General features: G+C 41.7%; 1 protein-coding gene across 4 annotated transcripts in view; it reads left to right on the top strand.

The window, feature by feature from the left end:
* ankrd28b (ankyrin repeat domain 28b) overlaps positions 1 to 15,000 on the top strand; it is a 65,522-nt gene that overhangs the window by 18,137 nt on the left and 32,385 nt on the right. For all 4 annotated transcript variants that reach the window (XM_080768980.1, XM_080768983.1, XM_080768981.1 and 1 more), the window contains 7 exons: positions 1 to 47; positions 1,112 to 1,324; positions 2,481 to 2,559; positions 8,704 to 8,818; positions 9,580 to 9,662; positions 12,696 to 12,759; positions 13,174 to 13,242. The exon at positions 1 to 47 is cut by the window's left edge and continues 96 nt beyond it. In XM_080768980.1, coding sequence (XP_080625106.1) covers positions 1 to 47; positions 1,112 to 1,324; positions 2,481 to 2,559; positions 8,704 to 8,818; positions 9,580 to 9,662; positions 12,696 to 12,759; positions 13,174 to 13,242 — 670 coding nt within the window. The remainder of the gene's footprint in view (positions 48 to 1,111; positions 1,325 to 2,480; positions 2,560 to 8,703; positions 8,819 to 9,579; positions 9,663 to 12,695; positions 12,760 to 13,173; positions 13,243 to 15,000) is intronic.

Raw genomic sequence — 15,000 nt, 5'->3', positions numbered from 1 at the left:
GTGGAATGATCGGGGTGGTGAAATACCTGCTGGACCTGGGGGTGGACGTAAGAGACGCACGCGCACACACACACACACACACACACACGCACAGTCACACACACACACACACAGTCACACACACACACACACACACACACACACACACACACACACACACACACACACACACACACACATGTATTGAACACAATGTTTTGGCCGATCAAATCAAATTTATAAGAAGAAAAACCTTTATTTTCTTCTTTCCAATGATTTGATCGGCCCCAAAATATCGTGTTCGTCGTCATGATTTGTCACAACTTGAGTTGTCTTTGTCCGCGTCTTTACATAAATACTTTAAGAAAAGCCTATATGGGAAAAATGCACTGGGATTCATTTCCTGGGCCACTCGTCGTTCTGAAAGGGGGCGGGGCTGGGACGCTCTATACAACGCGTAATACTCTCGCCCCTCTCTCTCTCTCTCTCTCTCTGTGTCTATACAACGTGTATTACTCTCGCCCCTGACTCTCTCTCTCTCTCTCTCTCTCTCTCTCTCTCTCTCTCTCTGTCTATACAACGTGTATTACTCTCGCCCCTGACTCTCTCTCTCTCTCTCTCTCTCTCTCTCTCTGTCTATACAACGTGTATTACTCTCGCCCCTGACTCTCTCTCTCTCTCTCTCTCTCTCTCTCTCTGTCTATACAACGTGTATTACTCTCGCCCCTGACTCTCTCTCTCTCTCTCTCTCTCTCCTCTCTCTCTCTCTCTCTCTCTCTCTCTCTCTCTCTCTCTCTGTGTCTATACAACGTGTATGACTCTCGCCCCTGACTCTCTCTCTCTCTCTCTCTCTCTCCTCTCTCTCTCTCTCTCTCTCTCTCTCTCTGTGTCTATACAACGTGTATTACTCTCGCCCCTGACTCTCTCTCTCTCTCTCTCTCTCTCCTCTCTCTCTCTCTCTCTCTCTCTCTCTCTCTCTCTCTCTGTGTCTATACAACGTGTATGACTCTCGCCCCTGACTCTCCTCTCTCTTTCTCTCTCTCTCCCCAGATTAACGAGCCCAACGCCTTCGGGAACACGCCCCTCCACTTGGCCCCGCCCCCTGACTCTCTCTCTCTCTCTCTCTCCCCAGATTAACGAACCCAACGCCTTCGGGAACACGCCCCTCCACGTGGCGTGCTACAACGGGCAGGACGTGGTGGTCAACGAGCTCATGGAGTGTGGCGCTCACGTCAACCAGGTGAACGAGAAGGGCTTCGCTCCGCTGCACTTCACCTCGGCCTCCCGCCAGGGGGCGCTGTGTCTGGAGCTGCTGGTCTGCAACGGAGCCGATGTCAACATCAAGGTGAGACCCCTCCCCTTTGGGAGTGAGTCTGTAGTTCTGACTGCAGTGGGAAGTTCATTCCATAGTGTAGTGGCTATTTGTCAACAACAATAAAGTTCCAAAGGCCACTGAGGCACCGGGTATAGTGGATCTTACGCAGGGATAAATGAGTCGATGTCGAAACAGCTCTTGCAGGTTGGTGATATTTTATTGTTTTTCCTTCATAGACGAGTATGGCAAACATGATGGAAATAACTGCTTTGACCCCGTCACCCTGTCACCCTGTCACCCTGGTAAAAACTTGTGCACCTTCCCAGTGCCAAACTGAAATCTGACTGAGTGCCTGTCTGATGACAGTTAAATCAATTCACCTGTGTACACCCAATTGCCCAATACCTTCAAAATAAAAGCCTTTAACTGGAACACAAATAAACTGAAATAATAATGCATACAATAATTCTACCAAACAAATCCAACAAATAAATGTGAAATACAAGATAGTGAATAGCTCCAACACATAGTTTAGATTGGGAGTGAGTCTGTAGTTCTGACTGCAGTGGGAAGTGCATTCCATAGTTTAGATTTGGAGTGAGTCTGTAGTTCTGACTGTAATGGGAAGTTCATTCCATAGTTTAGATTTGGAGTGAGTCTGTAGTTCTGACTGTAATGGGAAGTTCATTCCATAGTTTTGGAGCCAGAAGGGAGCAGAGTTTGGGACGTGTGGAGCGTTGTTGTCCCGGTGTTTTTAGTAGGGGTGCAGCGCTTTGCGGTTTAAAACCGGTACCTTGTTGTCTAAGGTCTGGTGTCTTCTTAAATATATTTTTTATCCCACAATTTTGTAACCCATTTTTCACCCCTGTGCCAATCATCTACTGTGATCCTGGGCTCTACACACCCTCCGCCAACCTGGGGAGAGCAACGGACTTAACTCATGCTCCCTTCACGCCTGAGTGTCCAAGTTGCTCCTTTACACCTGACAGGGGGGAGTTTCCCTGGTTGGACGTAGCGCGTGGAAGGAACACGTTATTCCAACCAGTTCCTTTCCCCTCCATCAGGCGCCCCGGCTGGCCAGGGGGAGGCAGTTTAGAGACCAGGATTACTGCATGTTTTTGTGAGGGTACCTACCTAAGGTCTGGTGTCTAAGGTCTGTGGACTCTGTTCTCCTCTGTCCGTCCAGAGTAAAGATGGAAAGACTCCGCTCCACATGACGGCCATACACGGGAGGTTCGCCAGGTCTCAGGCAGTGATAGAGAACGGTGAGTACAATGTAGATCTGTAGATATGTTGTGTTTCTCTGTAGATCTGTTGTGTTCCCTGTAGATCTGTAGATCTGTTGTGTTCTCTATAGGTCTACAGATCTGTTGTGTTCTCTATAGATCTGTTGTGTTCTCTGTAGGTCTACAGATCTGTTGTGTTCTCTATAGATCTGTTGTGTTCTCTATAGATCTGTTGTGTTCTCTATAGATCTGTTGTGTTCTCTATAGGTCTATAGATCTGTTGTGTTCTCTATAGATCTGTTGTGTTCTCTATAGATCTGTTGTGTTCTCTATAGGTCTATAGATCTGTTGTGTTCTCTATAGATCTGTTGTGTTCTCTGTAGGTCTACAGATCTGTTGTGTTCTCTATAGATCTGTTGTGTTCTCTGTAGGTCTACAGATCTGTTGTGTTCTCTATAGATCTGTTGTGTTCTCTATAGATCTGTTGTGTTCTCTGTAGGTCTACAGATCTGTTGTGTTCTCTATAGATCTGTTGTGTTCTCTATAGATCTGTTGTGTTCTCTATAGATCTGTTGTGTTCTCTATAGATCTGTTGTGTTCTCTATAGGTCTGTTGTGTTCTCTATAGATCTGTTGTGTTCTCTATAGATCTGTTGTGTTCTCTGTAGGTCTATAGATCTGTTGTGTTCTCTATAGATCTGTTGTGTTCTCTATAGATCTGTTGTGTTCTCTATAGGTCTGTTGTGTTCTCTATAGATCTGTTGTGTTCTCTATAGATCTGTTGTGTTCTCTATAGATCTGTTGTGTTCTCTATAGATCTGTTGTGTTCTCTGTAGGTCTATAGATCTGTTGTGTTCTCTATAGATCTGTTGTGTTCTCTGTAGATCTGTTGTGTTCTCTATAGATCTGTTGTGTTCTCTATAGGTCTGTTGTGTTCTCTATAGATCTGTTGTGTTCTCTATAGATCTGTTGTGTTCTCTATAGATCTGTTGTGTTCTCTATAGATCTGTTGTGTTCTCTATAGATCTGTTGTGTTCTCTATAGGTCTATAGATCTGTTGTGTTCTCTATAGATCTGTTGTGTTCTCTATAGATCTGTTGTGTTCTCTATAGATCTGTTGTGTTCTCTATAGATCTGTTGTGTTCTCTGTAGATCTGTTGTGTTCTCTATAGATCTGTTGTGTTCTCTATAGATCTGTTGTGTTCTCTATAGATCTGTTGTGTTCTCTATAGATCTGTTGTGTTCTCTATAGATCTGTTGTGTTCTCTATAGGTCTGTTGTGTTCTCTATAGATCTGTTGTGTTCTCTATAGATCTGTTGTGTTCTCTATAGATCTGTTGTGTTCTCTATAGGTCTATAGATCTGTTGTGTTCTCTGTAGATCTGTTGTGTTCTCTGTAGGTCTATAGGTCTGTTGTGTTCTCTATAGATCTGTTGTGTTCTCTGTAGGTCTATAGATCTGTTGTGTTCTCTATAGATCTGTTGTGTTCTCTGTAGATCTGTTGTGTTCTCTATAGGTCTATAGATCTGTTGTGTTCTCTATAGATCTGTTGTGTTCTCTATAGATCTGTTGTGTTCTCTATAGATCTGTTGTGTTCTCTATAGATCTGTTGTGTTCTCTATAGATCTGTTGTGTTCTCTATAGATCTGTTATCTGTTGTGTTCTCTATAGATCTGTTGTGTTCTCTGTAGGTCTATAGATCTGTTGTGTTCTCTATAGATCTGTTGTGTTCTCTGTAGATCTGTTGTGTTCTCTATAGATCTGTTGTGTTCTCTATAGGTCTGTTGTGTTCTCTATAGATCTGTTGTGTTCTCTATAGATCTGTTGTGTTCTCTATAGATCTGTTGTGTTCTCTGTAGATCTGTTGTGTTCTCTATAGATCTGTTGTGTTCTCTACAGATCTGTTGTGTTCTCTATAGATCTGTTGTGTTCTCTATAGATCTGTTGTGTTCTCTATAGATCTGTTGTGTTCTCTATAGATCTGTTGTGTTCTCTATAGGTCTGTTGTGTTCTCTATAGATCTGTTGTGTTCTCTACAGATCTGTTGTGTTCTCTATAGGTCTGTTGTGTTCTCTATAGATCTGTTGTGTTCTCTATAGATCTGTTGTGTTCTCTATAGATCTGTTGTGTTCTCTATAGATCTGTTGTGTTCTCTATAGATCTGTTGTGTTCTCTATAGATCTGTTGTGTTCTCTATAGGTCTGTTGTGTTCTCTATAGATCTGTTGTGTTCTCTATAGGTCTATAGATCTGTTGTGTTCTCTATAGATCTGTTGTGTTCTCTATAGATCTGTTGTGTTCTCTATAGGTCTATAGATCTGTTGTGTTCTCTGTAGGTCTATAGATCTGTTGTGTTCTCTATAGGTCTGTTGTGTTCTCTATAGATCTGTTGTGTTCTCTATAGATCTGTTGTGTTCTCTATAGGTCTGTTGTGTTCTCTATAGATCTGTTGTGTTCTCTATAGGTCTGTTGTGTTCTCTATAGATCTGTTGTGTTCTCTATAGGTCTGTTGTGTTCTCTATAGATCTGTTGTGTTCTCTGTAGGTCTGTTGTGTTCTCTATAGATCTGTTGTGTTCTCTATAGATCTGTTGTGTTCTCTATAGATCTGTTGTGTTCTCTATAGATCTGTTGTGTTCTCTATAGATCTGTTGTGTTCTCTATAGATCTGTTGTGTTCTCTGTAGATCTGTTGTGTTCTCTATAGATCTGTTGTGTTCTCTATAGATCTGTTGTGTTCTCTATAGATCTGTTGTGTTCTCTATAGATCTGTTGTGTTCTCTATAGATCTGTTGTGTTCTCTATAGATCTGTTGTGTTCTCTATAGATCTGTTGTGTTCTCTATAGGTCTATAGATCTGTTGTGTTCTCTATAGATCTGTTGTGTTCTCTATAGATCTGTTGTGTTCTCTATAGATCTGTTGTGTTCTCTGTAGATCTGTTGTGTTCTCTATAGATCTGTTGTGTTCTCTATAGATCTGTTGTGTTCTCTATAGGTCTATAGATCTGTTGTGTTCTCTGTAGATCTGTTGTGTTCTCTATAGATCTGTTGTGTTCTCTATAGATCTGTTGTGTTCTCTATAGATCTGTTGTGTTCTCTATAGATCTGTTGTGTTCTCTATAGATCTGTTGTGTTCTCTATAGATCTGTTGTGTTCTCTATAGATCTGTTGTGTTCTCTATAGATCTGTTGTGTTCTCTGTAGATCTGTTGTGTTCTCTGTAGATCTGTTGTGTTCTCTATAGATCTGTTGTGTTCTCTATAGATCTGTTGTGTTCTCTATAGATCTGTTGTGTTCTCTATAGGTCTGTTGTGTTCTCTATAGATCTGTTGTGTTCTCTATAGATCTGTTGTGTTCTCTGTAGATCTGTTGTGTTCTCTATAGGTCTATAGATCTGTTGTGTTCTCTGTAGGTCTGTAGATCTGTTGTGTTCTCTGTAGATCTGTTGTGTTCTCTATAGATCTGTTGTGTTCTCTGTAGATCTGTTGTGTTCTCTATAGATCTGTTGTGTTCTCTGTAGATCTGTTGTGTTCTCTGTAGATCTGTTGTGTTCTCTATAGATCTGTTGTGTTCTCTGTAGATCTGTTGTGTTCTCTGTAGATCTGTTGTGTTCTCTGTAGGTCTGTTGTGTTCTCTATAGATCTGTTGTGTTCTCTATAGGTCTATAGATCTGTTGTGTTCTCTATAGATCTGTTGTGTTCTCTATAGATCTGTTGTGTTCTCTATAGATCTGTTGTGTTCTCTATAGATCTGTTGTGTTCTCTATAGATCTGTTGTGTTCTCTATAGATCTGTTGTGTTCTCTATAGATCTGTTGTGTTCTCTGTAGGTCTATAGATCTGTTGTGTTCTCTATAGATCTGTTGTGTTCTCTATAGATCTGTTGTGTTCTCTATAGGTCTATAGATCTGTTGTGTTCTCTATAGATCTGTTGTGTTCTCTATAGATCTGTTGTGTTCTCTATAGATCTGTTGTGTTCTCTATAGATCTGTTGTGTTCTCTGTAGATCTGTTGTGTTCTCTATAGATCTGTTGTGTTCTCTATAGATCTGTTGTGTTCTCTATAGATCTGTTGTGTTCTCTATAGATCTGTTGTGTTCTCTGTAGGTCTATAGATCTGTTGTGTTCTCTATAGATCTGTTGTGTTCTCTATAGATCTGTTGTGTTCTCTATAGGTCTGTTGTGTTCTCTATAGATCTGTTGTGTTCTCTATAGGTCTGTTGTGTTCTCTATAGATCTGTTGTGTTCTCTATAGGTCTACAGATCTGTTGTGTTCTCTATAGATCTGTTGTGTTCTCTGTAGGTCTACAGATCTGTTGTGTTCTCTATAGATCTGTTGTGTTCTCTATAGATCTGTTGTGTTCTCTATAGATCTGTTGTGTTCTCTGTAGGTCTACAGATCTGTTGTGTTCTCTATAGATCTGTTGTGTTCTCTATAGATCTGTTGTGTTCTCTATAGATCTGTTGTGTTCTCTGTAGATCTGTTGTGTTCTCTATAGATCTGTTGTGTTCTCTATAGATCTGTTGTGTTCTCTATAGATCTGTTGTGTTCTCTATAGATCTGTTGTGTTCTCTATAGATCTGTTGTGTTCTCTATAGATCTGTTGTGTTCTCTGTAGGTCTATAGATCTGTTGTGTTCTCTATAGATCTGTTGTGTTCTCTATAGATCTGTTGTGTTCTCTATAGATCTGTTGTGTTCTCTATAGATCTGTTGTGTTCTCTGTAGGTCTATAGATCTGTTGTGTTCTCTATAGATCTGTTGTGTTCTCTATAGATCTGGTGTGTTCTCTATAGATCTGTTGTGTTCTCTATAGATCTGTTGTGTTCTCTATAGATCTGTTGTGTTCTCTATAGATCTGTTGTGTTCTCTATAGATCTGTTGTGTTCTCTATAGATCTGTTGTGTTCTCTATAGATCTGTTGTGTTCTCTATAGATCTGTTGTGTTCTCTGTAGGTCTATAGATCTGTTGTGTTCTCTATAGATCTGTTGTGTTCTCTATAGATCTGTTGTGTTCTCTATAGATCTGTTGTGTTCTCTATAGATCTGTTGTGTTCTCTATAGGTCTATAGATCTGTTGTGTTCTCTGTAGATCTGTTGTGTTCTCTATAGATCTGTTGTGTTCTCTGTAGGTCTATAGATCTGTTGTGTTCTCTATAGATCTGTTGTGTTCTCTATAGGTCTATAGATCTGTTGTGTTCTCTATAGATCTGTTGTGTTCTCTATAGATCTGTTGTGTTCTCTATAGATCTGTTGTGTTCTCTATAGATCTGTTGTGTTCTCTATAGATCTGTTGTGTTCTCTACAGATCTGTTGTGTTCTCTGTAGGTCTACAGATCTGTTGTGTTCTCTATAGATCTGTTGTGTTCTCTATAGATCTGTTGTGTTCTCTGTAGGTCTATATATCTGTTGTGTTCTCTATAGATCTGTTGTGTTCTCTGTAGGTCTATAGATCTGTTGTGTTCTCTATAGATCTGTTGTGTTCTCTATAGATCTGTTGTGTTCTCTATAGGTCTACAGATCTGTTGTGTTCTCTATAGATCTGTTGTGTTCTCTATAGATCTGTTGTGTTCTCTATAGGTCTACAGATCTGTTGTGTTCTCTGTAGATCTGTTGTGTTCTCTATAGATCTGTTGTGTTCTCTATAGATCTGTTGTGTTCTCTATAGGTCTACAGATCTGTTGTGTTCTCTATAGATCTGTTGTGTTCTCTGTAGATCTGTTGTGTTCTCTATAGATCTGTTGTGTTCTCTATAGATCTGTTGTGTTCTCTATAGATCTGTTGTGTTCTCTATAGATCTGTTGTGTTCTCTATAGATCTGTTGTGTTCTCTATAGATCTGTTGTGTTCTCTATAGGTCTGTTGTGTTCTCTATAGATCTGTTGTGTTCTCTATAGATCTGTAGATCTGTTGTGTTCTCTATAGATCTGTTGTGTTCTCTGTAGGTCTATAGATCTGTTGTGTTCTCTATAGATCTGTTGTGTTCTCTATAGATCTGTTGTGTTCTCTGTAGGTCTATAGATCTGTTGTGTTCTCTATAGATCTGTTGTGTTCTCTATAGATCTGTTGTGTTCTCTGTAGGTCTATAGATCTGTTGTGTTCTCTATAGGTCTACAGATCTGTTGTGTTCTCTGTAGGTCTATAGATCTGTTGTGTTCTCTGTAGATCTACAGATCTGTTGTGTTCTCCTCCAGGCGCTGAGATCGACTGTGAGGACCAGAAGGGGAACACGCCGCTGCACATCGCTGCTCGCTACGGCCACGAGCTGCTCATCAACACGCTGATCATCAACGGGGCCGACACTGCCAAGTGGGTTGACCCCTGACCCCTGACCTCTGACCTCTCCTCTCCTCGCACAGGAGGAGAGGAGACCATAGAGTCAGAAAAGGAGACGTGTCTGTCGCCTCGCCTGTGTAATCTAAATAAAGTGTAAAGTAAATAAAAAAATAAAAAGTGTGGGCAAATGTCGACTCGGGATAGGTATTATTACTGTAGTGTAGATGATGCGGTGCGCGACAGATTTCAGTTGTGCGCGAGAGCATCTGGCCGTGTGTGTGTGTGTGTGTGTGTTAGAGCCCTGCACGGGCCTAAAATATAGGCCCTGGTCCGGCCACTCGGTGTGTGTGTGTGTGTGTGTGTTAGAGCCCTGCACGGGCCTAAAATATAGGCCCTGGTCCGGCCACTCGGTGTGTGTGTGTGTGTGTGTGTTAGAGCCCTGCACGGGCCTAAAATATAGGCCCTGGTCCGGCCACTCGGTGTGTGTGTGTGTGTGTACAGCTGCGCTGCATAATAATTAGGAGAGAGAGAGGACGAGAGTTTATAGGCGCGGAGCGAGAGAGATATAATGTAAAACACGTTGTTTCAAAGTCTTTATAGTTTTGACCAGATTTGCGTGTGTGTGTGTGTGTGTGTGTGTGTGTGTGTGTGTGTGTGTGTGTGTGTGTGTGTGTGTGTGTGTGTGTGTGTGTGTGTGTGTGTGTGTGTGTGTGTGTGTGTGTGTGTGTGTGTGTGTGTGTGTGTGTGTGTGTGTGTGTGTGTGTGTGTGTGTGTGTGTGTGTGTGCGTGCGCAGACGGGGGGTCCATGGCATGTTCCCGCTTCACCTGGCGGCTCTCAGCGGCTTCTCTGACTGCTGCCGGAAGCTCCTGTCTTCAGGTGAGGTGACCCCTGACCCCTCAGTGACCCCTCACCTTTTCACATCTACGTCAGTGTTTATTCAGCATCTGAGCCACGGAACCACCGTTTGATGACATTTAGCCTCTCAGACCCATTTGAGCCACGGAACCACCGTTTGATGACATTTAGCCTCTCAGACCCATTTGAGCCACGGAACCACCGTTTGATGACATTTAGCCTCTCAGACCCATTTGAGCCACGGAACCACCGTTTGATGACATTTAGCCTCTCAGACCCATTTGAGCCACGGAACCACCGTTTGATGACATTTAGCCTCTCAGACCCATTTGAGCCACGGAACCACCGTTTGATGACATTTAGCCTCTCAGACCCATTTGAGCCACTGCATTTTCCCCTCATAGACATTTCAAAAGGTATTTATTTAAAGACCTTATTAGCGTCATACAAAGCCAACTCGAGTCGTGACAAATCATGACAACCAACACAATATTTTGGACCAAACAAATAATTACAAAGAAGAAAAACTAAATTTTCTTCTTTCTAAAAATTTGTTCGGCCCAAAAGATTGTGTTTGTTGTCATGATTTGTCACGACAAGAGTTGGCTTTGTCCGCGGCATAAACATCTTTAAAGGGTAAGACCACTTTTTTTGAGAGCTAAAACAGCTCTCAAAGTCACTCTTTTAGTACGTAAACAAACACAAACAATGTTGATTCAGACAATATAGAGCATCACCAAAACTCATGTGGTTTTTTTTTTTCATAAAAATGTTAGATTCCTGTTGATTTTACTATTTGAAGATCTGGATCCGGATCCACGGATCCAGTCCGGGTTTTCTTCCCAATAAAATGGACAAATCAACAGGAATCTAACATTTTAATGAAAAAATAAAACCACATGAGTTTTGGTGATGCTCTATATTGTCTGAATCAACATTGTTTGTGTTTGTTTACGTACTAAAAGAGTGACTTTGAGAGCTGTTTTAGCTACAATGTAAGTCAATGAGGAGCATATTTTGAATTATCAATTTCTAATCACTGGAGCAGTAATTTTTTATTTCTTGTCCACATTTGGAGTTGCATCATGGCAAAGTAACTGCACAACCCAAACCTCAAAAAAAGTGGTCTTACCCTTTAAATAAATACTTTTTGAAATGTCTATGAGGAAAATGAACGGATAATAATTTCCTGGGCCTGGTAGGGTTAGAAAAAAGATTGAGCTTCCGGAGGATGTTACAATGATGATATGAGCGTGGCTTCCTGTCAAACACCGAGAGCACACTCTTGTGGAGCCGTCCTCTGGGTTTGAGAGGATAGTCACGCCTGTTCAAGAGCAGTCTGTGAAACAGTATTCAATGTGTGATATAGGATCATGCAGTGAAGATACCGTACAGTCACGCCTGTTCAAGAGCAGTCTGTGAAACAGTATTCAATGTGTGATATAGGATCATGCAGTGAAGATACCGTACTGTCATGCCTGTTCAAGAGCAGTCTGTGAAACAGTATTCAATGTGTGATATAGGATCATACAGTGAAGATACCATCTGGCCGCTCCAACTGTCAGGAAGGGTCTCATTTGTTTAAAATGTTGAAGGTTGAATTTCTTTTTCTTTTTCACTTCATTTTTATTGGAGGAAAAAAAAAACAGACAAGACGGGAGGCGGCCTTTTTTCCGACGGCATTCTAGCCGACGGGGCAACGATCCGATCCGCAGCGGGGGGGACATTCGCTGCGATGCGAAAAAGCGATGGTCCGACATGCGCTGCTCCCGTGCTTGCGGTTATAGGGTTAGGTTAGGATTGAGGTTTCGGATCAATATGCTGTCGGGAAAAAAGACCTGCACCCGACAAGACTATACGGAAAGTAATTTTTTTTTACAAAATACATTAAATTAAATCCTATTGCAATATCGCTATAGGCTGAGAGAAGAGATCCCTATATCGCTATAGGCTGAGAGAAGAGATCCCTATATCGCTATAGGCTGAGAGAAGAGATCCCAATATCGCTATAGGCTGAGAGAAGAGATCCCTATATCGCTATAGGCTGAGAGAAGAGATCCCTATATCGCTATAGGCTGAGAGAAGAGATCCCACTTTTTATAGAATTTATCCTCTAGTAGTCCAAGTATGAAATAAAATGTTAGTTTTTCCGTAGCATACAGTTCCTCAATGATGTCCATCCTTGAAGGTTGCATTTAGTCGTATTAGTGACTTTCTTCACATGTTTTTTTTAAAGGTTAGGGTTGGGTTTAACCCATTCTGAACGGGAACCCCTTTTGGTGCCAGCACTATGTTATGCTTTAGCTATTGAAAAACAGCAGATCTACAAGCTCGTAGCGCGCCACCGAGTGGCGCGCTACGAGCTTGTAGGTCTGCTATTTTTGAAAAATCGAAGAACGACTGTGACATTTTTAGAATCTGATCTCAGGTCAGAATGGGTTAATCTGACCAGTGTGTCCAGTGGAAACCTCGTATGAATCTGATCTCAGGTCAGAATGGGTTAAAATGACTCCGAGGTACTTGAACTCTGGGACAAGGTCAAGTTCACCAGAAACACACCTGATCTGGTGTCTCTCTCTCTCTCTCTCTCTCTCTGTCTCTCTCCCTCTCTCTCTATCTCTCTCTCTGTCTCTCTCTCTCTCTGTCTCTCTCTCTCTCTGTCTCTCTCTCTCTCTCTCTCTCTCTCTCTCTCTCTCTCTCTCTCTGTCTCTCTCCCTCTCTCTCTCTCTCTCTCTCTCTGTCTCTCTCTCTCTCTGTCTCTCTCTCTCTCTGTCTCTCTCTCTCTCTCTCTCTCTCTCTCTCTGTCTCTCTCTCAATTCAATTTCAATTTCAAAAGGCTTTATTGGCATGATAAATATGTTCTACGTTGCCAAAGCGTACATACAACAAAACAAAAGTCAACAAACGTCCCAACAATAATGAACAACAAGCAATATACAGTAACAATGAAAATAAATGAACAAACATAAACATAACATCAACTTAATGACCCTGTTCTCTCTGTCTCTCTCTCTCTCTCTCCTCTCTCTCTCTCTCTCTCTCTCCCTCGCCCAGGCTTTGACATCGACACCCCAGACGACTTTGGGAGGACGTGTTTACATGCGGCCGCAGCCGGAGGGTGAGCGAACGACAGTGTGAGACACTGCTCTCTCTCTCTCTCTCTCTCTCTCTAATCTTAGCTGCTGCAAGCGCCATGCAGTTGAACATGAACACAGTGAAGGACTAAGACTCATAAATGGACATGTTATGATAATAGAAAATGGGAGTCCAAAAAATACCGAAAATGGCACTTTTACTCAAATTTGACATTGACTGCACTGCGTTGGACCTGTAAATCTGAATGAATCTTCCCCAAACTTTGCAAAGATCATTTTTATAGCCATTGGAACAGAATTCCAAAAGAACAGATTGGTATTTTGTCGTTAAATATTTTGCATTGAATTTTGATGCACCCTAAATATATATATATATATATATATATATATATATATATATATATATATTTATATTATGTAATCTGATCTCTCTCCAGGAACCTGGAGTGTCTGAATCTTCTCCTGAACACCGGGGCAGACTTCAACAGGAAGGACAGCTTTGGCAGGTCTGTAGCAGTCAGTGGGAGCCAATCGGAGTGGAGCTCCTTTAGTACTGTAGCAGTGGGAGCCAATCAGAGTGGAGCTCCTTTAGTACTGTAGCAGTGCGAGCCAATCAGTGCGAGACAATTTTGATTGATTGAAGTATTTATTAACAGTTTTCAGAATTACAGTACATTTTAAGCACAAACTCAATACAGAGACTGTTAACTGTGGGAGTGGACGACACCATAAAGCATTACACTTGTTTACAACAGGGTCCACCATGTTCAATTCATCAAAACATTTAGAGACGTACAAATAGACACTTATATATAGCCAACGAACAGAACAGGAATTCATCATGAAGGAGGTGACGAGGTGTGGCACTCCATTAATACTGTAGACGTGGGAGCCAATCAGAGTGGAGCTCCTTTGTTACTCTAGATGTGGGAGCCAATGAGAGTGGAGCTCCCTTAATACTGTAGAAATGGGAGCCAATGATTGAATGAATCATGTTAAAACAATCGAGACAAGAGGCGATCAATGAATAAATGTCCGTCTAACAGTGTATTGATTCCTGCCAACCAGCTGTCCGGGGGAAACTACTGTACATTACACTTTGAAAGTGACGGTTTACACATATTAACCAGTTTACAGTTCATGTAATGTTATTTTATTGGTGAAAAGGTCAATTTTCTTCCGTCTGTTAGTAAAGTTCTATATTTGGAGGCCCTATAGTAAAAGATACTGGTTTCTGTTAGTAAAGTTCTGTATTTGAAGGCCCTATTTTGTATTTATTTGTATTTATTTATTCAGCACAGCACAGTGAACATATAAATATGAGAAGGGTAAGGTGCTAGGCTGAGGCAAAAAAGCCCAAGGGGCTTATACGAGGCCTCTACCTATATAAATTAAAATGAAACATTAGTAAAACTAGTAAAAGATACTGGTTCTGTTAGTAAAGTTCTGTATTTGGAGGCCCTAAAGTAAAATATACTGGTTCTGTTCACAAAAATATTGTCGTCTGTCGTCTTTCCACAAAATAATAGAAAATGCTCGATAGTGGTCTCGATAAGAACCCGTCTCGATAAGAACCCGTCTCGATAAGAACCCGTCTCGAGGCTCGATAAGAACCTGGCTCGATAAGCCTGATCGATATCGATAAGAAATAACGAGATCCATCCCTACTTAGGACCTCCCTGCATTACGCTGCCGCTAACTGTAATTACCAGTGTGTGTTTACCTTCTAGGACCTCCCTGCATTACGCTGCAGCTAACTGTAATTACCAGTGTGTGTGTTTACCTTCCAGGACCTCCCTGCATTACGCTGCAGCTAACTGTAATTACCAGTGTGTGTGTTTACCTTCCAGGACCTCCCTGCATTACGCGGCAGCTAACTGTAATTACCAGTGTGTGTGTGTGTGTTTACCTTCTAGGACCTCCCTGCATTACGCGGCAGCTAACTGTAATTACCAGTGTGTGTGTGTGTGTGTGTGTGTGTGTGTGTGTGTTTACCTTCCAGGACCTCCCTGCATTACGCGGCAGCTAACTGTAATTACCAGTGTGTGTGTGTGTGTGTGTGTGTGTGTGTGTGTGTTTACCTTCTAGGACCTCCCTGCATTACGCTGCAGCTAACTGTAATTACCAGTGTGTGTGTTTACCTTCCAGGACCTCCCTGCATTACGCGGCAGCTAACTGTAATTACCAGTGTGTGTGTGTGTGTTTACCTTCTAGGACCTCCCTGCATTACGCTGCAGCTAACTGTAATTACCAGTGTGTGTGTG

The sequence above is a fragment of the Protomyctophum bolini genome, assembly GCF_963924005.1.
Source record: "Protomyctophum bolini genome assembly, chromosome: 7".
Lineage (NCBI taxonomy): Eukaryota > Metazoa > Chordata > Actinopteri > Myctophiformes > Myctophidae > Protomyctophum > Protomyctophum bolini.
This window is presented reverse-complemented; position numbering and strand designations above follow the sequence as displayed.